General features: G+C 34.5%; 1 protein-coding gene across 6 annotated transcripts in view; it reads left to right on the top strand.

The window, feature by feature from the left end:
- Positions 1–27,754, top strand: part of LOC138709488 (uncharacterized) — a 967,551-nt gene that overhangs the window by 917,968 nt on the left and 21,829 nt on the right. For all 6 annotated transcript variants that reach the window (XM_069840291.1, XM_069840292.1, XM_069840294.1 and 3 more), the window contains 2 exons: positions 10,787–10,927; positions 11,333–11,462. In XM_069840291.1, coding sequence (XP_069696392.1) covers positions 10,837–10,927; positions 11,333–11,462 — 221 coding nt within the window. In that variant the 5' untranslated portion in view covers positions 10,787–10,836. The remainder of the gene's footprint in view (positions 1–10,786; positions 10,928–11,332; positions 11,463–27,754) is intronic.

Below are 27,754 nucleotides of genomic sequence, written 5' to 3'. Positions count from 1 at the left end.
TTCTATGTATTTTAGTTTAATTCTGCTACACAGTTTATTTCAGTGTTTAATTAATAGTTCATAGTATTGTAACGTTTCATTACTGAACAACAATGTAGTTTTATTCTTAACAATATGATTTGCTTTCCACACAGTATTCGTTATAGCACTCCACTGACGACAATGACAATTTACTTGGACTATTACGAACAACAATGAACTGTTAATTTTAGCTAATGTTCACAAAGCACTATTTACAAATCAGAACTGTCAGTTCTGAGTTCACAGTTCTTCTAGCTCAGTCACTAGAGTTGACAGTATCTCGAACCACGGACCTTCAGAGACGGTCCACTGCGCTCGAACTCAGGCCTTCGGATGCTGACACAGTTGCGGACGCACACTAAGTCGAACTCCGGTACACAAGACTGGCTGGCTTGCTCTGTTCACTAGCTTACTCACTGAATGGCTGAATAAACTGAAAAACTGCTCAAGTTCCCTCGCGTTTCTTCTTTTATAACCACAGCGACGTAGCCTGGAAAGTTCCACGCGTGTCCAGAGAACAATCCAGATCCCTCTTCTCTCTGCCAGCACCAGATGCGCGCGCAAATTCCCTCGCCGCGTAGGCCCTTTCCCCTCTCTTCTCTCCGCTGCGCGCCGTCCCTCAGTGCTCCGTGGAGCCCGTGTCGGCTCACGCGCGATCTGCTCTCTTGCGGGACGCTGGTCGTGAGTTCGAATCTCACGTCGCTGTCACAGTATTTTGTTGTTTAATTCGTAAATAACTCTTGTATACATGTAACTCTCATCTAAATCAAATTGCTGAATTCTTTGTAAGTTCATGCATATGTATATATATTTTTTGCTGGTTGAGTGGAAGAGAAGGCCTTACGGCCTTAACTCTGCCAGCTAAAATAAATCATTATTATTATTATTATTATTATTATTATTATTATTATTATTATTATTATTATCATTATTAATACTATATTAACAGATACCTTTGGATTAATTAAGCCAACCGTCTTAAGAAGACGAATGTGACATTCACCAACACATCGCCATGGCTTTTGAACAATTTAGCGGCAGACTCTAGTGGGAAATGTCCTTCAGTCTTGCTTGTTAAGAGATTCTAATGGCAGAGAACAGGTTAATGGGATGGATATTACGAATATCTGGCTGAAAATCATATTCGTTGCAATAGTTGTGCGCAGACATCTCTTGGAAGCGGAAAAGAACTTCAGTTGGACTTGAAAGCGAGATATAAGAAAAGGCAGGTCAAGCGTGCTCTATCTGCAGGTCTCGTCTTATTCCGACCACGATTTATCCCAGCGTAACACGCGGAAAGGAGAAAGTAGTTCCTCAGAAGATCCACTTCAAATACTGTAACCCGGATAACGAGCATGGTTCCATCTTCGATTTGCAATGGTCAAGATATCATAACACGTTCTTCCTCCAGGCTACGAGTGGACTCGTACAGGAACTTGTGAACTTTCCAACTTCCTGTAATGCAACCAACTCTCTGAACCAAATTACAGCAAATTCGATATACTGGATAGATTGTGACTTTATAATGTAGGATGGGTATAAACTTCCTTTATTATCATATAGTCATTGTTATCAGTACAGGTCTAAAATCAGACTGATATTTTTTTTCCTTCTGGGTTTTTTCTTCTTTTGCCTGGAGATTCACTACTTCTTTTGCTCTTCTTTGTATTTTATAGTATTAAAGGAATTTGAAGAATGAAATATGCTCGTCACATATGTTTGTTTGTGTTTTTTTTTTTAATTTCTTGGCTTAATTATACAGAATGTAAAATATTTCAGGATAATAATAATAATAATAATAATAATAATAATAATAATAATAATAATAATGGTTTAATTTTCAGTAATGTTATCATATCACAACGTGATAAAACGTAGAAATATGTCTTAAATGCCTCTCTCCATTTAAAAGTTTGCCCATCACTAACTTTCTAATTGTTACATTTCGGACATAAGTAGATCAGGTTAAATCGATGTACATTAACCCAAACTACATTATTCTGAAGTATTTTACATTCCTCCTGAGACACCCTGTATATTTAAAGTTCTTCATAAGATAAAAAAATTATCCTTCTCCGATTTCATCTAAATACTGTTTTGAAGAAATAAAATTATAGTTATTAATAGTGATGTGCAGACCCTCGTATGTCCAGGAAATTCAAATTTATTTTTTCAGAAAATAATAGCGAAAAAATTAAAGATAATGTATGTAGAACAATAGGACTTATTATTATGCTTTAAAAAAGTATTAACTTCAAAATACCAAGCGCTTTTGAAAATAATCATTTTTGTGCCTCCTGAAAAATCTACTCAAATGGACATGTGGGGTTTCTACAATTCACTATTCAATAATTATAGTATATCGATTACGACCTTTAGATATGCATCGAATCGTTCTGGTGTGCAGCGCGTCTGAGAGAAATCGCTGTACGCATGCGCATGCTCGAACTCACTTCTTAGGTATCGATGCTATTGGAAACGGGTATAAAATCTTAAAATAGGTTTTTTAGTATCTTATTCGTATAAGAGCAAGGAAAGATTGTTTTATTTCTAGGGAAAATGTATTTGAACGTAGATGGTAAGACAATTAGGGGAGAGTCGGGTAGTATCGGACAGAGCGTTTCTTTCATCTACCACCATATGGTAGTACCTGAATGACAAGGTTACGTTTCTCTATGCGACATCACAGAAACGTAACCATGTCAATCAGGTACTATCATCGTGTGGTAGATGAAAGAAACTCACTGTCCGATATTACCCGATGTCCGATACTACCCGACTCTCCCCTAATTCAGTATTTTAATAGGTACATTGTACCAGTATCAAAAATACTCTTTATTTCATCGTATTTGGCAACGTAACAATGATTGTATAGCCTACTTGGCAATGCATTAAAACTTTTAATTCACTATTCGTTTGGACTAATTATATTTTTTTTGTCCTTTTTCTTAGGTTTTTCTGAACTGTAAGACGAATGTCAGATAATGTCATAGTTAGAGCCAGGATGATTAGGCATTTATAAAGTTAAAATAGGCGGGCAAAAAAGGCAATAAACACTTAAAAAAGGCACAATGAATTTTGAAAAAGGCATTATAAATTTTAAAAAAGCATAAGATATTTTAGCAATAAATTTTAATTATATCAACATAACTCACATTTTTACTTCGTAGTTGACACATGCTTTTTTTTTCGTGACTGTCGTTTCACAAACCTTACATAACAAAACTGTTCCATCAGTTGAAAACACATGGGCACCAAATTCATTAGCGTAAGCATGAAGTTTACTTTTCAATGGTTTACTGAATTTAGGCATTCTAGCTAACCGATCTTATACCTTCTGTCACCCGACAATAACTGACTGTTCCTTTCTCCTACAATAATAAACACGTGTAGCACAAAATTGTAACAGCAAGATTTGAAAATATAAAAACAAACAATTGGAAATGCTACGTGATAACTTCTATGAGAACGACTTTAATATTTAAAATTATAAAGCTGATTGTTGGTATCGTGAAGACATGACATATTTTTGTATTAAAGTATTAAAGCACGATTATTAGCAGATTAAGCACCGAAATAAACTACTTTTATTTACTATTGTTACTGAAGTGTGTCATTGTTTCATACATTTCAATTTCATACACATTACATTACAATTAATTATAAATTTGTAAATAAACAGGAAATATTGCTTTAAATTGACAAAAAAAAAAGGCATTTATTATTGGATTAGTAAGAAACACCCTAAAAAGGCAAACTAGGCAAAATAAAAATTGGTCCTATCACTTTAATTTACCCCAAATCAAATTTTATCTATGAAAATAATTATGTAATTCCATCCAATAAAAAAGGCATTTTGCCATGAATTATCAATCTCATCTCTCCAACATACCATCACTCGCTACCGAGTGATGTAAGGGGTTGTTGGACAATAACTTCATTTAGGTCAAAATTACATAAATTCTTACTTAACAAATTAATTGCTGATTAATATTTATTACATATAATGACACTAACATCTGTCCATTCTTATTATTATCATTAATTTCTCTAAATAGATTTACAAATCCTCTAATGGCAATTACATTAATATTCTCATTATAGAAATATATTTTAGATCTATATATATTTTTTTTTCTCCCTGTAACATAGTTCTACTAAGCTTATATTAAATTAATTTTCATCATTTTATTAGCTATCTCAAATCTCAAATTCATTATAATTGATTGAATTAAATTAGCTCATAAATTAAGTTACTACTTTACCTTATAGGTTTATCTAAATTTAAATAAATATGTAGTCTACTAGTCGTTAAAACTTAACTGAAGAATATTGCTGGAGAACCTTTTAACTGTAGTGTAAATATTCGTAATTTAAATATGTATTGTATTGATTAAGGCTGGTTGAGTGGAAGAGAAGGCCTTATGGCCTTAACTCTGCCAGCTAAAATAACACATTATTATTATTATTATTATTATCATCATCATCATCATCTCGCTATCACCAATTCTACGGACACTAGCCAACACCTTAGTTGATATAGCGACGTTAAATAACAGATTAAAGAAATGATTTCAATTTTAATATATTTCTTTCGCTATTATCAGTTCTAACATTCACTTTAAACTATATTAATTCATTCTTTAATTCAGTGTGAAACTTTATTTTCATCGACATTTCTAAAAAGTATAGAATGTAAATAAACTTCGTGCGAGATCGTGCGTATTTGCTTGGTTTCCGCACAAAACCAATCCGCGGAAAATGTAAAATTCAACATTCAGTATTCCCAACCTAACACACATAACAATTTCCCTCTTCTTACCGCTTAAGTGACATATTGATTTTACTGCTTTAGGCTTTTAACATATTATTTTTAGAGACGTTCAATATAGTAATAATTATAAATTGGAAACTTACCACTGCAATTTCGCCTAAATTGCACTGTTAATTATTGTTTTTAAATATTTGCAAAAATTAAGTAAACTCTACAACTCCACTAAAGTTACTAGATTCGTGATGCAAGTAACATTAAGGAAGCCGTGAAAAAATCAACAGATCAACTTGCCGATGTTATTACTGCAATATGTTATATAAATAATATTGTTAAAATATTAAAATGAAAAATAAATCATTACATAACCTTACCGTTTGTTTTAAGTTCGCATTTATAGACTGGGGGAAAAAAAGACAGACGTATATCACGGCCTACTGGAGTATAGTAAACACAGAAAACATTTTAAAGCAACAATGTTGAAGAAAGATATTTTTGTTTTGCAAATTTGCCGTCATTGAACAGAAACCAAGATGGAGATTTCATTGCAACTAATTAGAAATTCCTCGTTCAGGTATCTAATAAACGATCTTCGCGCAAAATAATGTACGATACACGAGCGGTATGTTTTCTTTCAATTCTCGGAAATTAAAAAAGCTCAACTACGTTTCACTTTTTCAAACTTTTCCTCGAACATGAAAACTTCAACACACCGCTATTGTAACGCATATTACTATAGCCTATTGTTGTTTTAATTTGACCACTTATTTTAATGTCTTTCCTTCAAAACTGTCTTCCATTGATGGAAGTACCACTCATGTCTAATTCATGGATCACTCCCCTCTAGAAGGGAATAAAATCCCAGAAGGGATGAAGTTTATGTGAATAGCAATATCCTGACTCTATTCGGCGATCTGGAAATCCTCTGTTCTTCAAAAAGAAGAGCGCGCATTAGTAAACATTGTTCCGGATAAAAATACGATCTTCGTAATACTGTTTTCTTGCTGTGGATAACTCCTCCGTACCCCCCTTAACAAGCTGTAAGTCTCCACATAATTGAAAATTCTCATTCAGTTGGCGTATCGATAGAATGGCTTCCCATACCGGCGACATGGGTTCAATTTCCGCCGAGATCAATACAAAGAAGGCAATAATTGTAAGAGAAATAAATTTAAAGTCTAGAATAATAAGAAAGAGGAAGAAAATACGAAGTCTTTCTTGTGACACTTCTATTTGTTTCTCTGAACAATTCTCCATTATCATCTTCCAGGAAATAAATCAGAACAATATATCGCATGGCACATTGTATGACCAATTAGGTAGGCTACTCTAGCTGAAGAAAAAAATTAAAAAAGAGGGAGAGAAAAAATCGTCACCATCATCAGGGCCTATCTTCATTACTGTCTTCTTCATCATTATCATCATATTTATATTCAAAGTTTGGATCTTACGACACATTCCGAAACGAAAACCTGTCAAATTCGCATGGTGATCTTCACTCTATTATTACTTACTTACTTACTTACTTACTTACTTACTTACTTACGACTTTTAGACAACCTGGTGGTTCATTGCCGCCCTCACATAAACCTGTCATTGGTCCCTAACCTGAGCAAGATAAATCCAGTGTCTACAGTCATATCCGATCTCCCTCAAATCCGTTTTAATATTACCTCCCATCTACATCTCGGCCTGCCCAAAGGTATTTTTCCCCTTGGGCCCCTCACTAATACTCTATGTGCATTTCTGGATTCGCCCATACGTGCTACATGCCCTGCCCATCTCAAACGTCTTGATTCAATGTTCCTAATTATGTCAGGTGAAGAATACAATGCGTGCAGTTCTGCGTTGTGTAACTTTCTCCATTCTCCTGTGACTTCATCCTTCTTAACCCCAAAGCTAAGCATCTTATTCTCAGACACCCTTAACCTCTGTTCCTCTCTCAAAGTAAGAGCCAAGATTCACAACCATACAGAATAACCTGTAATATAACTATTTTATAAATTGTAACCTTCAGCTTTTTGAGAGAAGATTGGATGACAAAAGCTTCTCAACCGAATAATAACAGGCATTTTCCATATTTATTCTGTGTTTAATTTCCTCCCGAGTATCATTTATATTGGTTACTGTTGTTCCAAGATATTTGAATTTTCCCACCTCTTCAAAGGATAAATTTCCAATTTTTATACTTCGATTTGGTACTATGTTCTGGTCACGAGACTTAATCATATAACTACTTTGTATTTTCGAGATTTACTTCCAAACCTATCCCGTTACTTGCTTGAAGTACAATTCCCGTATTTTCCCTATTAGTCTGTAGATTTTCTCCTAACATATTCACGTCATCCACATACACAAGCAGCTGATGTAACCCATTCAATTCTAAACCCGCAATAATAATAATAATAATAATAATAATAATAATAATAATAATAATAATAATAATAACGTGAATAGTTGCGAGTACACATCGTGCACGTTACAGTTGGAATGTCTGACTTTCAATGTTGTCTTCGTGGCCACTAGAGTTTAAAACTGAGTTCTCATAGATATGCAGCAACTATTTGCATTGCTCCAGGGTGCAATATCGTTTGTATAAGATATACTATAAATATCGAATATCGGAAAAGCTTTCTAAAATACCCATATCTTATGGTCTCACTGTATATCCAGGATTCCTTCTCCTTGCGCCGCTTCCACTTTAATATAACCTCGAGACCCACCCTGATTAGTCATAGACCGTGCCTTCTATTGGAGATCAGAGAGCATCGCTCTAATATTGGTTACGAACAAACACGAAGCTGAGCTCGGGGGATCCTCAAAGTACATAGTGGCGTTTTATAACTTACATACTGTGTTTAATCTACGACTATTAAAGTATTGACAAACAGATTTGCTGCTTATTACACTGATCAGTACTTCCAATCTGAGTGCACCAGACAGAATTAGTAATTAAATAGCATTATCACAGCGGTAGCTCTAGTCTAGTGTGCTGGTCTTCCATCGACGTGACCCGAGTTCGAGCCCCGACTAGGTCGTGATGAAATCTGCATAGATTTTATTCGGCTACTCCCATTTTCCTCTTCCATTCAACCAACACACTCCACATTTCCGTCATTTTATCTATCATCTGCAGTAGTTAAAAATATGCTGGAAATAAGGTATGCATTACTCTAGAAATGTCAGATTTCTTAAAAAATTTTGCTAAATATTGTGTTTGTCTCATCTGGAAGATAATTTCTTCCTAGCTTTAAAAATATATAATTTGTGCCCATTATCTTAATAATGTCATACTTAGTTGAGCATTTATAATATAATCGCGTTGTACTTTCAATATCTCACGTCATCTTCAGTGTTCTATTTCACATTTTCCGACATTTATTATCGTTCCGACGGACAGAAAGTAGACTTCATTGAGGTACCAAATTAAAGCTTAAACATAGGGCTGTGTTGTAAACTAAAATAATTATTTTCAATCGATTATAATTATTTTATCCCACAAATATATATATATATATATATATATATATAATTTGAACTGGTAATGGAAATTACGGGAAAATGGCTGGACGGATTTTAATAAATGACCCCTCATTTTGAAGTTTGGAACTCAAAGTTTTTCGGAAAAATAGTAGTTTTCAGTGAAATGTCAATTTTTAAACATAATTTTCCTATTTTCCAAAATTCATCTGTCGTCAGTTTTGAGAACTAGCTAATAGCATTCACGGCCGACTTGATATACCCTTCGCTTTTTTGTAAAGGAGAAGCGAAGCGAGCATCAAGTCGGCCGTGTTGCATTTCAGAATAAAACAAAACACATACTACAGTAAACAAAATTACACGAAGGCCATGATCTGCAAGAATGCTGACATATTTAGAGCTCAAATTAAATTGGTTATTAAAAACTTAACTTACTAAAAATAATTTACAGGTTCCATTCTGTGGTGTGTAATTTTCTGGGTACAGCTGTGTATTGGATATTAAAAACTACAAAACTTGAGGTGGTTTGATGACATTATTACCATTAGAAATGAAATATTATTGTAGTTAATGCCATTATGTGACTATTTTTCATTAATTATACATAGATAAGATAACTGCCTCCCATTGGAGGTAGCCCAGAAGGACTCAGTATACTCTCCTACATGAATTTTGCAATATTAAATGTTTACATAAATTTTGTAGAATGAAAATTAAAATAAACATATATGAATTATAAAGTGAATAAAAAAATTAAACAGAGTGAATATGATGACTCAGAATTTGGCAAGAGCGTTTCAAAACTGAAGTTATGATGTCAGCAGTAAGTGTCTGTGGTAGTTCAAAAGTCTTCCTGAAGCTTTCAAAGAACTTGGGAATCACACCACGAGCTCCAATAAGAAGACCAATATTAATGCTATATTTATGATATGAAAGTGAAACGTTTTGGGGTCATATAAGTATATGTAGAGAATAACTTAAATTAGATTTTGATTTCTATATTTTACTGAGTGGCAGCTATATAGTATATATAATATAATATATGTTACTGAAAGCTATAAAACTTACGTAAGATAATAATATTATTAAAATCAAATATTTTTATAGTTATTAATCAAGTGGGGTTGGGTCTTTTTCATATATTTAATGGCGGTGTGGTGTAGATATTTATATGCGTGGTTCTCTTCAGTATTGGCTCGAGAGAGAGTATTTTTCATTGTTATGGAAGCAAATAACTTTCCGAATGTCTGGTATTCTTCATTGAAAATAAATCTGAAAAATGTTTATTTGAACGTCTAATGAACTTAGTTTGCAACATTTGCTGCACAGGCCACTAATACAAATATATAATCGATGGCCTAGATCTAATACCACGTATGTGATTTCTCCAAAATTTTCAGGAGAGATATAAAACTGTTTATTATTTATACATTCTAGTCAACTCATAGTACGTAGGATCAGTCACAAGCCATGTAACGTGTCGATGAGTTGACTTGCATCTGACTCCGCTCCATCTTCAACATCATGTTTTAATCACTACATCGACCCGAGTGATAAAATATTCCATAGAACATCAGTTTTCAACTACCATCAAAATATGGCATCATTTAATTTTTACTTTCATACCTATCTTACATTTATATTATTGTCTTTACTAAGAACCCAAAAGATATTTGTAGGCCTATATGCATCACCCATTGAATGCACGTTATCATTGAATTTTATAAGTCGTTGTAATATTTTGACATATGATAATGTTCCTATACTGTTTTATTCATTATGTATGCATTTTATATTTTATATTTCACTTGTGTTCAATTTGTCTAATTTATTGCTTTTCCACCTGATGATTTCTTGTAAAATCGAAAATATTCGTGGATACTACCAAGAATTATAATGTGATTATTGTAACAAAACTTGTTTCTTGTACTAATATGATAAGTTGTTGACTGAAATTGTAATATAATTTTTCTTATCATATATTATTCAACTTATCTGAACTTTAACTTCAACATGACTTTTAAATTTCTGTGTTTAGGCCTATGTTACGTCTATGTTTAATTATCATTGTGAATGTGCCTTTATTTTTTTTTTCACGCGTGTAGCCTTAATGAAATGAAATAAGTATTAAAAGAGTAATAATTCAGAATCATAAAAGCATACGAGTATAATATAATACTAAAAATGTAAGTAATTGATTATATTATATACGATCGGGTAGTAACACAGCGCGAGAGACAACTTAACGGCACGACAACTATCTTCGTACTAACCCACACACCCCCATTCTATTACAAAAAGTAGGATCAGGAAGACGAAAATAAATTTCTGAGTGGTTGACATCATTTCAGAGTTGAACTATAATGGTATTTAAATTATATACCCTTAATATGATGCTTTAGATGGGTGGATCGATCTTTGAAATATCGAAACAGTTCTGACGCAGATAAAGTTTTCAGAATTGTGTTCTGCTTTCTATTCCAACGAGTCCAGAGTATATTTGCTTTGTTTCAGACATTTCAGACGCTTGGAATGTGGTTGTGACGCCAGACGAGGTGAGCGGCATGGCGAGCAAGGGCGAGACCGGGGTAACGCCCCCCTCTCCGGCCGCCGCACCCCATAACAAGAGGCCTACCATCCTCATCTACCCCACTGGTAAGACATTCATGTCCCTGTTCTGTATCCGACGGCTTGGGAATCAGTGCTAAAGCTAGGGACTTCTTACTATTACTAGCTCCGTCATAGGAATTCAGTACTTTTATATGGAATCCTTCAGGAGATAAATGAATGAATAAATAAATAAATAAGTAAATATGGAACGAAGTATGATCAGTGATGTATGCAATGGAGGGGGCAAGGAACTGACCACTCTACCCCATATCTCCTGGCTTAGTTTCCTTATGACTGATCCCTTATTCGTGTAAATTATGAGGTTCAAACCTGTCTTCTGACAGCTGACTAAATATCAGTGCTCGATTCTCTCCTGAGTAAAAAATGAAGCGTAAATCTTCTTGCAGCTAACTTTCCCCTGTTTCATTAATGCTGGTGTGATTGTTGCAGTGTCTCCAGAATCGATTGTAATCCCGATTGTATCCTGCATCCTGGGCTTCCCTCTTCTGGCGTTGCTGGTGATCTGCTGTTTGAGACGACGTGCGAAATTGGCCCGGGAGCGGGCGAGAAGGCGCACAGGGTACGTACACTTCCACTGACTTGACAGTAAGTGACTCATTGCTCCCTGCACATTCCCTTTCGTGTCTGCAGAGAATTCAAAAGAGCAAAGGTTGGCTTTCAACACTCGCAAATCCCCGTCATCGAGCTTTCGTATAGCATACGGGCATTGCTTGTGACAGACTCAAGTAAAACAGAGCTGTTTAAATTTCACTCTGCTGTACAGGACGATTCTAAAACAACACTACGAGTTCCCAGATATTTTAGACGATCACAAAATAAACACAACAAATACAATTCATGCATTTGGATTTACTCGGTGATCGATAGATAAAGCACTGAACACTTTGCGAGTAGGTTGTTTGACGTGACTAATTTTGGATCGATTGCAGTAAGTTCGATATTCGTTTTCAACATCATCATTATTACTAATTTAAGGATTAATCCCTTTGGTTCGTTTAGTCCTTACTCTTCCGAGACTTTCTGAAACGTAATGAAAGTACGCAAATATCGAAACTTCCTGGTAATTAGATAGTACAAGGCAAGGTTTAAGCTAGAATATAAATAATTGTCGAAAAAATGCACAAATGAAAAATTATATTTGTGCAAATTGAGAAATGTTTGTACAGTATTATAGAAGTCTAAATAATTGTGTAGAAAGATAAAATTAATAAAGTATGCAGAACCAAAAAGTTATACTGTATAATTTGTTGTTGTTGTTTTTTTTTTAGTTTTATTACTTTCAATCCATCTTATCACACCACACTATAGATATACTGGGTGTTCATTTCAAATTGTGTCATGACGTCACTGCTATGAGTCAGAGATTTGAAGCGAGTTTCAACTTTTATGTCAGAAAAGTTGCCTATTAATCAAGGCGTTCAGTCTGAACTTGCCGACCTGGATGGCTCAAGCGGTAGGGACACGGCTTGTCTCTATCGCTTGGTCCGAAAGGTTGTGGGTTCGAGTCCCGCCTTGGGCATGGGTGTTGTGTACGTACTACTTTAAGAAAGCGGAAAACGGAAAACAGAAAAATAGAAACGAAAAAAAAAACAGAGATTTCATATGAAAAAGCGAAGGGGAAACGTCAAGAAAAAAAAAACCTCACAAGTGATAGGCTTACGAAAATGGTAAAAATTGTAAAATATTAAAAAAATAATAATAAGAAATAAACTTGAAAACGTGTACGGTAAAACTTGAACGTCGTCGCAACAGATGGCGGTCTGTACGGTCTGTGTGCTACCATAACCTCTTTCGAACTGTGTTTTGCGCGGGAAGTCGTACGCAGGGTATTTGTTATCATCGGTTGCGTACGGTAACATTCCACAACACAAATCAAATACTCCGTGTCCATGTTGACCGTCGAAGTTAATGTCAACAAATACGTAAGTAATCGTCTTAACCCTCTCCCCATATCCCGACAGTAAGAAAAAACTCACCTTAGTACCTGTTTCCAAACAGTTCACATTCCTGCCACTACAGGCGTTGCCGTACGTATCGGTAAGTGCTCTTCGGAATGAACGCCGTACTTGCCAGGCAACTTCTCTGGCACATAGGTAATACGCCTCTGCGGAAGTGTAGGAAGATTGAATTCTCTAGGCTCATCGGCTAGCCACATGACGGCATACAGCGAGCCATGACACACTTTGAACTGAACACCCAGTACTTATGTAAGTACAGTGAAACCTCTCCTTACGGACACCCCCAAGATACGGACACTCCTCATATACGGACAGATTTTTATGTCCGAACTGAAATAATATAGAAATAATGATAAATTAAACTCGTTTACGGACACTCTCAGACACGGACAGCTGTTTCACAGTCCTAAAGCTTTACCTCCTGACTACGGACAGAACTTGGATTTCAAGACCTAATGTGTTACAAAAATGGAAAATTTAGTTTTGAGAACTGTACAGGAATTCCTTAACATGAAAGAAGACAATAAGGGTCTCGTAGGCTACCACTAGCCCAGCTGGATATCCCTTGTTAGTTGGAAGTGGGTGGATAAACAAAATCATAAAATTTAACCTGTCCGATGGGTCCAAGGTTTCCGCGATCGTGAAATTGTATTCGACACATGATAGGGATAGTAGGATTATTCTCTTCACTCCAATCAGTTGTTCTGTTTCGAAAGACATGGCACCTGAACGTAAAGGTTAAGTTGAAAACTGTAAATTACAGTACTGCATATAACTGTACACCTAGAATAAAACTGCATGGCACAGTACTGTATTTTCCTTTTTCAGTTTTATGTGCTGTAGTTCAAAGTTGCAAAGAATTTACTATAGTACAGTATACTGTATTAAGAATTAAACTACAGTAATATATTTCATTTAAAGCGTGAAGGGATATACAGGGACATCATTTTATTTTTACTAACATTTTTAATATTAACTTGCCTATACCTCTGGATAAACGCATTTTGCTATCCCTTTCCTCCACTGGAGTTCGATGATACTGGCGTAATATACAAACAAATCACTTTACTAGGTATAGGAGGGAAGAAAAGTAGTTCATCCATTTACGTAAACCAGGAAATATCGCGCTTTTGAGTTTGATCATTTTGATTATGTTTTTGTTTAATCAAAATACAGTACTGTATTAACAATGAGTGTTTTTACTCACGAACTGAGCTGTCCATGCGGACGTATTCATTATGCAGTGTATATTATACTGTCTACAGCACATTAGCGTACAATATAGAGAATGAAGTTAAATTGAAAAATAATCATAATATGGATTAAACACATTTTTTTAAATGGTGGCCGTTCATTTCGATACAGGCTTCAGTTCTAATGTGCATATTATCGCACTATATACTATTGTATTTAATTCCAATTACCAGTTTCGTTCTTCATACTAGTAACTCATGTCGAAATAATTCTGTACCTACTCTATAAAAGAGTAACTTACGTACTGTAAATTCAATCTTCACTTCTGCCCGATCCGAAAAGATAAAATTACTGAGACATGCTATCTACTGTCCGTCCAAGTGGTTATGTTGTAGGGTCGTAGAAAGGGAGGAAATCACGTGACTGTTAATTACTTAACGAGGTCCTTTTATTTAAATTATTTTAATCAGTTGTATAATATTACGTAGACGTCCAATTCCTAACAGAAATTAATGTTCTCAGAAAAGAGCTAAGACAGCCCAGCCACTAGCTGGCGAATAAAAGCTGGTGGGGGAAACCGGGATACGACGTAGGGAAATGGACGACAGTACCTGTGCGAAAATGATTCAATATTGAAAGCTCTTTCGTCACTGGAAAACGCGAATATATGTTTGGAACGTACTGTATACTATGACCGTAAGGCTACTATGACTGTATATGCGGTCTTGGATCTGTGTGGAGAACGGTTAAACTTCATTAGTAGAAGGGGTGGGAGTGAAGTACATTCAAAAACTCAGGTACAATAAAAATTAAAGTAAAAATAAAATGATGTCCCTATATAATGCATATTATAAATTTACTGTTAGATTGTGGAGCCTCCCTCCCAATAAAGGACACCTCCCAGATGCGGACAGATTGTTACGTCCTTTCGATATCCGTAAATGAGAGGTTTCACTATAAATCATTAGACGTAGGTATGTTTGGAATCAATTACTGCTGAATTTACATCACATTAAAATATGTTATTTTATGGGCACTCTAAACATTGAAATTCTTTACTGGTAGGCCCTTCAAGACTTATTGTTAGCAGAGTGTTAACTCTTTTACTGAAAGACGATTTCCAATTCAACATTTTACAAGATTCATGCAACTAAATCCTCGCTCACAATTTACAGTATGCGATGGAATTATATAAATAAATTAGAAGACATTGTTGACTTAACTTATATGAATTGCAATCAATTCGTGAACATCTATTGCTCAATACCTTTTTGAACATTGCCCATGCCATTAGCATTTCATTTAAATTCAGACTAGTTCAAACACATCTCTGATTTCATTTTCTCCTTTAGCAATCTTGGTTTCTGAAGTCCAATGTGGTTGTCGCGATTTTGCGCGTTTTCATTCAAAGTTTGTTGCATTTTTAGAAGTCGAGTAGCAAAATGCGACTGTGGTTTAAACCCTGGTACAAGGGAATGTTAATGCTTAAGGTAACACAGGACAACGTAAGTTAAAGTGAACAGACTAAATTCTTTTGAGAGAGGTTAAGTAATTTATTTAATAAAAATAATCTTAAATCATAAGTGTAGCAGAAAACTGAATAGGCCTATATGAATCAGTACATTACGCTTTTTAATTTTTCATTAATAATGAACTGACAATTGCGTGAACAAAAAAGTGGAAAATCAAGGCTTCTACTCAAACATGTATATTTTTAATAACAGATTAATATCACATAATACCAAGCTTAAAGTTTTCAGGACGTGGTGCGCCCAGTTGTTACATATGGCGCAGAGGTTTAGACTCTAAATTTAAATTATGAAACGAAGACTACTTAGAAAGATATTCGGACCTATCAAACAAGATGAGATAATCAGGAATTAAATTATTTAATAGAGAACTAGGATGTTGTCAGATTTATTAAATCACAAAGATTAAAATGGCTGGGACACCTTGAAATAATGAAAGATAACTGTATGCCAAAAAGAATGTTCAAAAGGATACTTCACTCAAGGAAAAGAAAAGGCCGCCCAAGAACAAGATGGTTGAACTATAGGTATAGAGACAGATCTTGCTGCAATGAGGATTAGAGGTTGAAAACAGAGATCATTGGAGGAGTATAGCTGCACAGGGTGATCCGTTTGGGTATGGATAAAATAAAAACACCGTAAAACATTTACTATTGAACTTTATTTGTTGAAACTTTGTGCATACAACAATGAAAGATGGGAGATTCCTCAGAGCTCAACATGACCCCCATTGCATACCCTGCACAACTCATAATGGGACGTAAGTGCAAGTTTGAACCAATAAATTATTGAGATTTGCGATAGATTAATTAGTTTAGGAAATTGTATATTTATTATGTAGAACTACATTAGTATATAGATCTTTTGTAAATTGTTAAGTTTTGTACTTTTGTGAACTATATCAATAAATCTATCTATCTATATCGCCCCCCCCCCAAAAAAAACTCATAATGATGATGCAATTCAGCCCATGTCCGTTGTAACATAAGAGAGGTGATTTGTTGAAAAGATTGAGTAATTTTTACTCTCAGATCATCAATGGCCCTGGGTTTCTGTGAATAGATAATGTCTTTAATAAAACCCCACACGAAGAAGTCAGAGTCAGGAGGGGTTAGATCTGGGGAGTTTGGGGACCAAGCCAAGAGATAGCTGCTTCTCGTATTGGGTTTCACCTGCGATCTCCTGCATGTTTTTTTTTTTAACACAGAACCTGTTTCTACAAAAATTTTCGATAATACAACATTATGAAATCGTATTTAGGTACATTACGCACACCATACTCACGTCGAAATTCTCTTTGAACTCTTTTAACACTCAAATTTAGCATACCAAAGAACACATTGTACCCACTGTTGATTTGTATTAGCCATTTTAATCATCTAAGATTTTAATTTGTCCTCTCAGATTATTATTATTATTATTATTATTATTATTATTATTATTATTATTATTTATTTATTTATTTATTTATTTATTTATTTATTTATTTAACCTGGTAGAGATAAGGCCATCAAGCCTTCTCTTCCCCTCTACCAGGGGATTACAACTACAATATACAATTACAATTATAATTACAATTACAATTAATATTAAATTTACAGATACAATAAAAATCAAAGTACTAAAAGATTAACTGATTAATAAAAGCTAGACAGTTTATTGTAAAAGTTAAGAAGAGAAAAGCATTTCTTTTATTGATTAAGTAAAAATTAAACCTACTCTACGCAGTAAGAAAATGCTTAATAAGCTTGCTTTTGAACGCTACTAAATTCCGACAGTCTCTGATGTCACTGGGTAGGGTATTCCACAAGCGCGAGAGCGAGATTGTGTATGATGATGAATACGATGATGTCTTATGTGTTGGTATGGCTAGTGTGCGGCTATTTTGTGTGCGTGTGAAGAGATTATGATATGGTGACAGGTAACTGAAGTGGGAGGCAAGGTAGGTAGGTGTAGAAGTGTGAAGGACTTGGAAAAGGAGAACAAGAGAATGAAAATTTCTACGTTCGTTAAGCCGTAGCCAGTTTAGAGTTTGGAAGGATGGCGTAATGTGGTCAGCGCGACGGACATCGCAGACGAAGCGAACACAAGAATTATGAACACGTTGTAATTTTTGCGACTGGTTGACATTGACATTATGCATTGTTGATTTTCATATATGGAAACTCCCATCTTTTAATAGTAATATAACCAGCAAGAAATTTTTTTCCTACTATCTTAATAGCTTTATAATAATAAATTAATGTTATTCGTACCCAAACGGATCAGACTGTATATTCGGTATTATTTTCGTAATCAACATGTAGTAGCACGCTCTCTGACAGCCAAAGTAGGCGCTTTGTGACCAGGAAATAAATATTGTCCACCCGTTTTATTTATTAGTGTTCCAAAAGCTTCTGCCTGATTTCAATGTATGTGTAGTGATTTTCTATTAAATGTGCTCTAATATTTATTATACAGATATATTTCATGTTTCATACACTAAGTGTAGGTTATTAATTTTATTTTGCTTATCTACGTACTTATTTTTATTGTTTACCTAGTTTTCTTTCAATTAGGCAATATTATCTACAAATGAAATGTGAATAAATGAATATGTTGGACTGTAGATTAAAAGATTTAAATAAAATTCTTCTCTTTACATGTAATTTTAGCTAAAAAGTATCACTTATGTTTATATAATAAGTATGCATGTTTGTGAGCATGGACTGTACCTGGTAACATTTTTGTAGTCTCTGTTTCTTTGAAATATTTATATTATTCAGTTTTTTTACATACATTTTTCTACTTTGTATATTTTTCTATTCTTTATTGCACACGTAGGTGTAACATTTTGATTCGCGTTTTGTTATGATTCACCACGAAATTAGAATAACACGTGTACTACTTTAAGCATTGGACGCTAACTGCTTCTGCACTCTTTCTAAACATTTTGTTATTCTCCAATTTCAGGGTTCCCACCCAGCTGGAAAACCTGGAAAAGTCTGAAATTTGATGAAGAGGTAAAAACATAAGACAAGTTTTTGTGGATTTTTTTATTTTAAATTTTGACAAAATTATATACTTATGTGTATATTTCACGTATCAGGAATAACTCATTTTATTTGTCTATTTTGAATAGTATTTTTGATTTTATTGAAATATTTAATTTAAAATGTTTAGTGTACTTCATATTAATAATTTTATGGCATAGATCTAAAATGCCTCTCAGATTAAATCGACGAAGTATGCTGCAAACAATGAAAATTGTTTGTGAAGCAAAAAATAATACATATTATGACAGGTTATAACCATAAAATTACTGAATGAATTTGTGAGACAGAATAACGTCTACTTATATTTTTGCAAATATGGAGCAGTAGGTATTTTCGTTGAGTGGGAACCTTGCTTATTTAACATAAAAGTATTCAGCTAGCTCAGAATAATAAAATAATAATGTCCAGTGACTGAAGTATAATAATTTTAATTATTTTATTTAAACAAATCCCCATACAAAACTGTGAAATACTTATTCCGAAACAGGTCGAAGGATTTTACATAGAATAGTCGGAAAATCTAGCCTGCTGCTAATGTTACGAAAGGAAAGAAATACTCTGTTGTGATACAACGTATGTGTTGTTTCATCCAATCCAAATAATTTTTGTAGTTTAAAATGAAATACCCTTGACTTTCCCTCACCTTGCTTCGCTTTGCCTTGCCTTGTCTTGTCTTGACATGTGTCTTACCATGCTTTGCTTTGTTCTGTCTTTATTTGCAGTCTATTGTCTTTTAATATTTTCTTGTGTTTTGTCTTGCAGTGTCTTGAATTGCTTGCTATTTGCTATTCTATGCACCCCAGCCATAGTTAGATCAATAATATGACTTTTGACTAAATGGATCGGATTCGGTATTCTTCAGTTACAAATTTATAGGGGAAAGTAGCCTATATCGTACCGGCGCCGAAATCGTACCACTGTTAATATTGAGGAAAGTATTGCATGCAGGGACCATCTGGGGAATTTTCCATGAAATACAAACAGAATCTGATACTCGTTCAGTTTCCCCCCTTTCACCCAAGACAACAGCTGTATTAAATCGTGCTTAATGGTAAGTTCTGATTTCTCATATAAGATTTTGTTACTCTTTCGTAAGCTTTTATTGAAACATTGAGTTAGTTTAATGAATGTGTTTTATTACACTTAGTATATTAGATTGTTTGCATTATTTAAACGGTAAAAACAGTCACTGTAACAGTTTTGTTTAGGCTATAATCTGAATAGTTTGCTTTTATGCTGGTTTCCTAAATCGTACCTTTGAAAGGTTGCTCATATCGTATCAGTACGATTTTGGCAACGTGAACAAGTAACGTTAGGTGCATAATATTTTCAAATTTCGGAATAGATAATGATCAAACAAGAATACGTAAAATCGGAACCAAGTGCTGTACTCAAGGCACTGGATGAATTTCCATCCGGAGCAATGGGATTGAATGAATGTTGCCGTAAGTACGAAATCTCAAAATCGATTCCCAAGCGAGATTTGATGGGCAAGGTAAAGAGAAGTCTGGATCGTCCTGCAAATGGATCCGTCAACGGGACTTTTGTACATATTTAACGTTGACGAAACGGGTTTCTCCCTAAACCAAAGATTTCAGTTCAAACGAGAATGAGAAAAAGTGTTCAGTTAGCTGATGTGCTAACTTCAAGTCCCTGTAAGAATCAATTGCAGCAGAAGTAATCGAAAGGAAGAACTTCAAGGAGGGGGGGGAGGGGAAACAAAAAAAAAACAACAACAAATCAACTATCAAAAGGAACGAAAAAGGCATCTAAAATTATTGATGTTAATGTAATAGAAGAGGACCGGTTTTATTTCATCTGTGAAGAAGCTGTCATTATGATTCCTTGCTCTCTGTGCAATCAATGGGTGCATGAGATGTGCAGGAGTTTCTACGGCTCAAGAAAACGTTCTCATTTTGTCTGTGACGTGTAACGACAGAATCTGACAAGTAGGTATCTTTCATATGTGTTAAATAAGATTGAATCTTAAATGATCCTTCGTGTTTTCGTTTCACTAGATCTTGATAATATTTAAGATTTATATACTACAAAAATCTTCGTATCTTAAAACATCTCTGTTTCTCATTTTGTATTAATAAAATTCCATATTAAATGATAATAATGTAATGAAATATATTATTTTTATGAAGTTCTTATTGTGAAAATTATGTCTTTTACAAATGGGTACGATTTAAGCAACGAATAGGTACGATTTAGGAAACTAGGCGCATAAATCGTACCACTTGCAAAAGTTTTAAATAATGCCTTTTAAAACAGTTTATAATTATTTTAAAATTCTGAAAAAATATATATATTTTGTGTCCCAAGGTACTGTCTCAATGTCTAACAGTATATTCAATTAAAATTCCTTCCCATTTCTAAATAACTGAAGAAAAACTGAAAAGTGGTACGATGTAGGCAACCTTCCCCTACTATAAAAAACAGCTGTGATACAGATTTAGACTCAATACTTTGAAATTCTCTGGTAGTCTCTTTTCTCTGTTGCTCCATTATCAATATTATCAGCTTCTATACGAATACGAATTGTCTGTACGTCAACCACACACAGAAATGTAACATAAATAAATAAATAATCTATGAAACAACAGATTAAGATTATCTTACGGCTCAGTTAACAGGAAGGACCTCTTTGTGAAAAACACGTATGGCCAAGTGCATCAACGTCGGTTAAAAATATAGTAACCATGGTTTACGAAGCCACGGTTAAAAGTAACCATGGTTAAAATGTAATTTATATGCACCATTCATGATCGCCGGTTACGTAAACATGGTTAGCTGACACCTAATTTAATCAGGGTAAAGTCTGTGATGGTTTAAGGTAAAGGTGCCTAATTCCGTGATACCCCTAATCCCGTGATAAAATTTCAATTGACTGCCATGAGTTGTGGTCTCTGACTTTTAAGTTTTTGAAATATCTAACAGATGCCAGGAGATGTGTTCTTTTCAATTCTATTGACTACCCGCCTTTTGAGTAGAAGCAGTCGACTGCAGAAGCTTTTGTTCAGTGAAAGGTGGTTGACCAGTAAGTTTTTCTTTCTCTTGTGACCGCTCCTGAAGAAACATTTTATATTTGAGGTAAGAATTAATATAGCATTATAAAAATAATATATTACTGTAGATTATAGTCAGCTGAATCAATGTGTATGATTATTTAAACATTGTGAGACAATAACAATGCTACAGAACGATGAAAGAGTAATGGAACGGAGAAAAATTCTCTCCGGCGCCGGGATTTGAACCCGGGTTTTCAGCTCTACGTGCTTAGTGGATAAAGCGTAGAGCTGAAAACCCGGGTTCAAATCCCGGCGCCGGAGAGAATTTTTCTCCGTTCCATTACTCTTTCATCGTATGATGACGCAGAATATCTGCATGGAAATATCATATGTACTTCGGTACATTAAAATAATATAAATGCTACAGGAGCTTTCCCATTTTCGGATTTATTTTGATATTTCTCCTTCCTGGCTCACTCGACCAGTGATGCCAACGCTAAATTGTGAAAATTAATGTCTATGAAAGAAAATAGTTCGTGGAAATAATAATAGAAATAATCTATAGAAAACATCTATTGTAATTATAAAAAAATAATAGAGCATATATTTAACTTAATTACTGCTGTTATTAAGAACATAAATAATGAGGAATAATTGTGTTATAATTCAATTTGTTCAAATTTAATTTTGTATTGAATTTAACTTTCAGTTTATTTTGTTTATAATATATTAATATGTAATATATGTATTCCTGTAGTTACAAAAATATGTTCTATGAAATTTGTCACTTAGGCCCTTTTTCTATGTTGTAATTTCTTCCTTAATCCATATTATAACAATATACCATGATTTTAATGTGTTTTTCCAAATACACGTTTGTTTTCTGAGCAGTTAATGAGGATTATTTTAGTATCACGGAATTAGAATATCACTCACGGAATTAGGAAACCACTATCTCGGAATCTGGATCCCTGTCACGGATTTAGGAGCCACTGTATAACAATGAAGAATCATATAATTATTATATACCAAACTTGCGAAACTGTTGACACTGAATGTTGTAAAAACTGTAGGTAAAGGTCAACATAACGTTATTTAAGTGTTATTTGAAAATTTGTATTACAATTTTGGCATAAATATAGGCTTTACTAAATATGTCACGGAATTAGGCAACCTTACCCTAATGTTTCTATAAAATTACTGAGTTTAGCTGGAAACCGCTGATATTGTCAATTATGACAATCATTTATGTTTAATCTGCATCAGTGGCGGTGCGTCAAAAAGAGCACAAGAGCATGTGAACACTTTGTTTCCATTAATGCACGACTAGTTTTATTATTTAATACCTTATTGGCGTAGTGGGGATGTATAATATCAGGATCGAGTATTTTAAACTTCCCGCATCTTGCATAAACTTCTTATGTAAACTTGGCAACATCCGTTCACGTACAAGCCGTGCTCTTTTCAAGAAGGTTACAGAAATTTCACGCATGCGCGGGAGAAAATTCTCTTTCGCTGGCCGCTTATGACTCGTCAAGAGCATAAAGCGTTAAGTGAACAGTGAATCTATCCTACAGATGTCAGGTGCATTGATGCCTATCGTTTACGTGCTATATCTCGAGGAGAAAATTTAATAAGTCTGTATTTCAGCCTGTAGGTGTCAGCATGTCACTGTCGGAACGTTTACTTTATGTGGATGTGTGTACAGTGCTGCTACGAGAGTGAAGTTTGTGAATTACTATTCTTCAGTGTCGGCATATAGCATAGTTTAGCTTTCAAACACGTGCTGGCTGAATGTGATGATAGTATGGATTTAAATATCTGTATGGTGGTGTATATTATTTAAGAATAATATTTACTGGCATGTATTTATAGTAATCAATCTATGCGAATGGGATTACAGTACTGGTATATGCTATAGTGTATCAGTGTGTTGTGAATCAAAATACAGTATATTACTGAACACACGCTTTTGTAAATTCTTTTATGTATTAATTTTTAACAAACGTAAACAATGAACTCTGTTCAAGTAATTTTGAAGAATAAAGAACTGGGTAAACAGGCTTTCCAGGAAAAATTGGAAATAAAAAGACTAGGTTTCATTATTATTATTATTATTATTATTATTATTATTATTATTATTATTATTATTATTATTATTATTATTATTATTATTATTATTGTTTTGAATTTATATACGGTTTTTTCGACAGTGAAACATTGGATTCATAACGTTTCATATTACACTAAAAACGTACGATTTCAAATTCTCTTCGATTTTGGAACACACAATTGAACACACATAATATTTTATCACGAGCCGCCACTGATCTGCATTATCATTTAAATGGTATTTTTATTTTTCGAACGGGATTAAGTACCCTACCAGATCGGCAATAGGCATAACATACAGAGATCTCGCCCAAAGGTTTGGGAATATAAACTTTAGAATTATAGGGCCCTATTCATAGACATTCTTAGCGCGGGCTTTCGGTGGATGATCAGCGAACTATCGTTTTTCGTATTCATAAACCAGTGTCAGCGATATGATATGATATGATATGATATGATATGATATGATATGATATGATATGATATGATATGATATGAATCCTGTTTAGCACGCTCGTAGCGTGGGCTAGCGAAATGTCTATGAATAGCACCCGTAATGTTTAGAGTATAAACTAAGACTTTTCGAACTCGAAGCGTCCGATTATTTGCTTCTTATCCAGTATAGAAGGAATGTTGAATTATTACCAGTTCTCAATAACATTTACCTGTTCTGTTTTATAACATTCATTTCATAAACAATCTCAGCAGAACATCATTATCGTATTTTTGGCTATTAGCCACTGCAGTGCCAATGCCATTCAGATTGGCATCGGTTCTAATTAAAATATAAAGACTATATTGTTGATTGTTGGTGAGTGAATATGACCAGATTGCATTAGCCAGATTAGTTGGTCACGGTGAGAGTTATGCATATTCTGTTAGCCTATTTAATTGCGTGTTATTGGTGTATTCTTCCGAATATTCGAACATTGCGGGAGAGTTCGTAATCTGGCAGAGAGAAGTGACGTTAATGGTCAGGCAAGTCAGCGAACAATGGCAACAGCGCATATTAACAAACACACATGCAGTTAGACAGCTGTCATATGCTTTTTATCATAAATAAAAACATGGAGATGTCACAGCAACAACGTAATGTCACCTTCTGCAATTAAAATCTATTATATTTGTTTCAAATACACAAATAAATAATATAAAAATAACGACGTTGCAGTAGCTGCGACAGACTTTGCAAAGTGGCAGATTCTGGTCAGGAGGGCTCCTGAATTTTCAACGTAACGATGATACATTTATCTATCTATCTATCTATCTATCTATCTATCTATCTATCTATCTATCTATCTATCTATCTATCTATCTATCTATCTATCTATCTATCTATCTATCTATCTATCTATCTATCTATCTATCTATCTATCGATCCATCCATCCATCCATCCATCCATCCATCCATCCATCCATCCATCCATCCACCTACCTACCTACCTACCTACCTACCTACCTATCTATCTATCTATCTATCTACCTACCTATCTATCTATCTATCTATCTATTTATTTATTTATTTATTTATTTATTTATTTATTTATTTATTTATTTATGCGTAACAGATCGACCATTGATCGACAGATATTGGAGTTAAAAATGGAAGTATAAGGGCACAGTACATTAGTTATTCATAGATTTCAGAAAGGCATATCACTTGATTAAAAGACAAAATTTATATAATATTGTTATTGAATTTGGTATTTCCAAGAAGCTAGTTCGATTAATTAAAATGTGTCTCAGTGAAACGTACACTTTTCCTGTTCACTGTGGGCAAAAGCAAGGAGATGCACTATCACGTTTACTTTAACTTTGCTTTAGAATATGCCATTAGGAAAGTTCAGAAAACAGAGAGAGTTTGAAATTGAACGGGTTACATCAGCTGCTTGTCTATGCGGATGACGTGAATATGTTAGGAGAAAATCCACAAACGGTTAGGGAAAACACGGGAATTGTACTTGAAGTAAGTAATGAGATAGGTTTGGAAGTAAATTCCGAAAAAAACGAAGTACTGTACATGATTAGATATGTCTCATGACCAGAACATAGTTGAAAATTTTATTTATCCTTTGAAGAAGAGGAACAATTTAAATACTTTGGAGCAACAGTAACAAATATAAATGACACTCGAGAGGAAATTAAACCCAGAATAAATATGTACAATTCCTGTTGTTATTCGGTTGAGAAGCTTTTGTCATCCTGTCTGTTTTCAAAAAACCGAAATTAGAATTTATAAAACAGTGATATTACCTGTTGTTCTGTACGGTTGTGAAACTTGGACTCTCACTTTGAGAGAGGAACAGAGGTTAAGGGTGTTTGAGAATAAAGTGTTTAAGAAAATATTTGGGGCTAAGAGGGATGAAGTTACAGGAGATTGGAGAAAGTTATGTAGCGCAAAACGGCACATATTATACTCTTCATCTAACTTAATTAGAAACATTAAATCTAGACGATTTACATGGGCAGGGCATATAGCACGTATGGGTGAATCCAGAAATGCGTATAGAGTGTTAGTTGGGAGACCTAAATTCAAAAGACCTTTGGGGAAGCCGAGACGTTGAAGGGAGGATAATATTAAAATAGATTTGAGGAAGGTGGGATATGATGATATGGACTGGATTAATCATGCTCAGGATAGGGACCAATGGCGGGCTTATGTGAGGGCGGCATTGAACCTCCGGGTTCTTTAAAAGCCAGTAAGGAAGTAAGTAAGATATAATTTATCCAAGGACCGGTACTTGACTCTGCGTCATTCCTCATTTAGGAGTGACGTACCGAAGTTATAGTTCTTTTTGGCGCCGCTTTAGCGTTTCCATTGGTCCACCATGGAAGGAAAACTACATAGAACCGCTTGATGAGGATTAATGGAGTAGTCCACACCTGTGGAGTAACGGTTAGCGCGTCTGGCCGCGAAACCAGGTGGCCCGGGTTCGAATCCCGGTCGGGACAAGTTACCTGATTGAGGTTTTTTCCGGGGTGCTTTCGGTGCTGGACCCCGGACTCATTTCACCGGCATTATCACCTTCATATCATTCAGACGCTAAATAACCTAGATGTTGATACAGCGTCGTAAAATAACCCAATAAAATAAATTAATGGAGAAACGGGACTATCGCGCTAAAACCTATCATCAGTCACCGTTTTTGTCCACCACTTGGACCAGCCGGGATTCGACGTTCTAGATCTAGCCGTTCGACTAACGGTGCGTCCTCTAGAACTAATATTACTTTTCATAATATAAGAGAAGTACGTCTTCTATATGCTTACTTATTAATGTGCGTCAATAATGTAGAAAGATAACTTGAGGGGACGAAATTTTTCGATATGTCAGTATATAAATTTATAACATAAATGTTTTGTATAGCGTAAAGGTTGGTAATACCGTGATAGAAGTAATATTGTGATACTTATTTTTGAGAATTTAATACAATTTTACTGAGCGAGAGGAAGATCGGTTTTTTGCGTCAACGTATTAAGGGAATGTTCGTGGACAAGTTGCTGCACAAAACCGGCCCTTCTCTCGCTCAGTAAAATTGTAAAATATTCTCAAAAAGAACTATCACAATATTACTCTATCACAGTATTACCAACCTTTACTCTATCCTGTTTATCAATAAATTGCATAATCTGACTATAATCTATGCAACAACAAGTCAAGAATATTTTGATGGTGTGATTTGGAGCATGACTTAGAAATAAACACGAAAATTTCTACATAATTTTATTCTATCTGCGCCTTTTATGTATGTTAGATCAGACATTTTGTTTGCTGGCTATCATTCTGGACATTATATGCAGCTATCACGTAATCGCTTATGCAGCCTTGTTGACTGTCCTTTGCCTGGTGGCTTAAATTAATTTAAAATTAGAATGTTGACAAAAAAATAAATTTAGGTACTTTTGACCAGACTTACTGAAATGTCAGTTTTTAATACATTTTCTATATTCTAGTGATGTTACACCCAATAGACACACTAAAGAACGAACATCTATAAATTGCAATGCC

This window comes from Periplaneta americana, chromosome 11, assembly GCF_040183065.1.
Source record: "Periplaneta americana isolate PAMFEO1 chromosome 11, P.americana_PAMFEO1_priV1, whole genome shotgun sequence".
Taxonomy (NCBI): domain Eukaryota; kingdom Metazoa; phylum Arthropoda; class Insecta; order Blattodea; family Blattidae; genus Periplaneta; species Periplaneta americana.
Note: the sequence above shows the minus strand (reverse complement) of the source record. Positions and strands in the feature narration are given on the sequence as shown.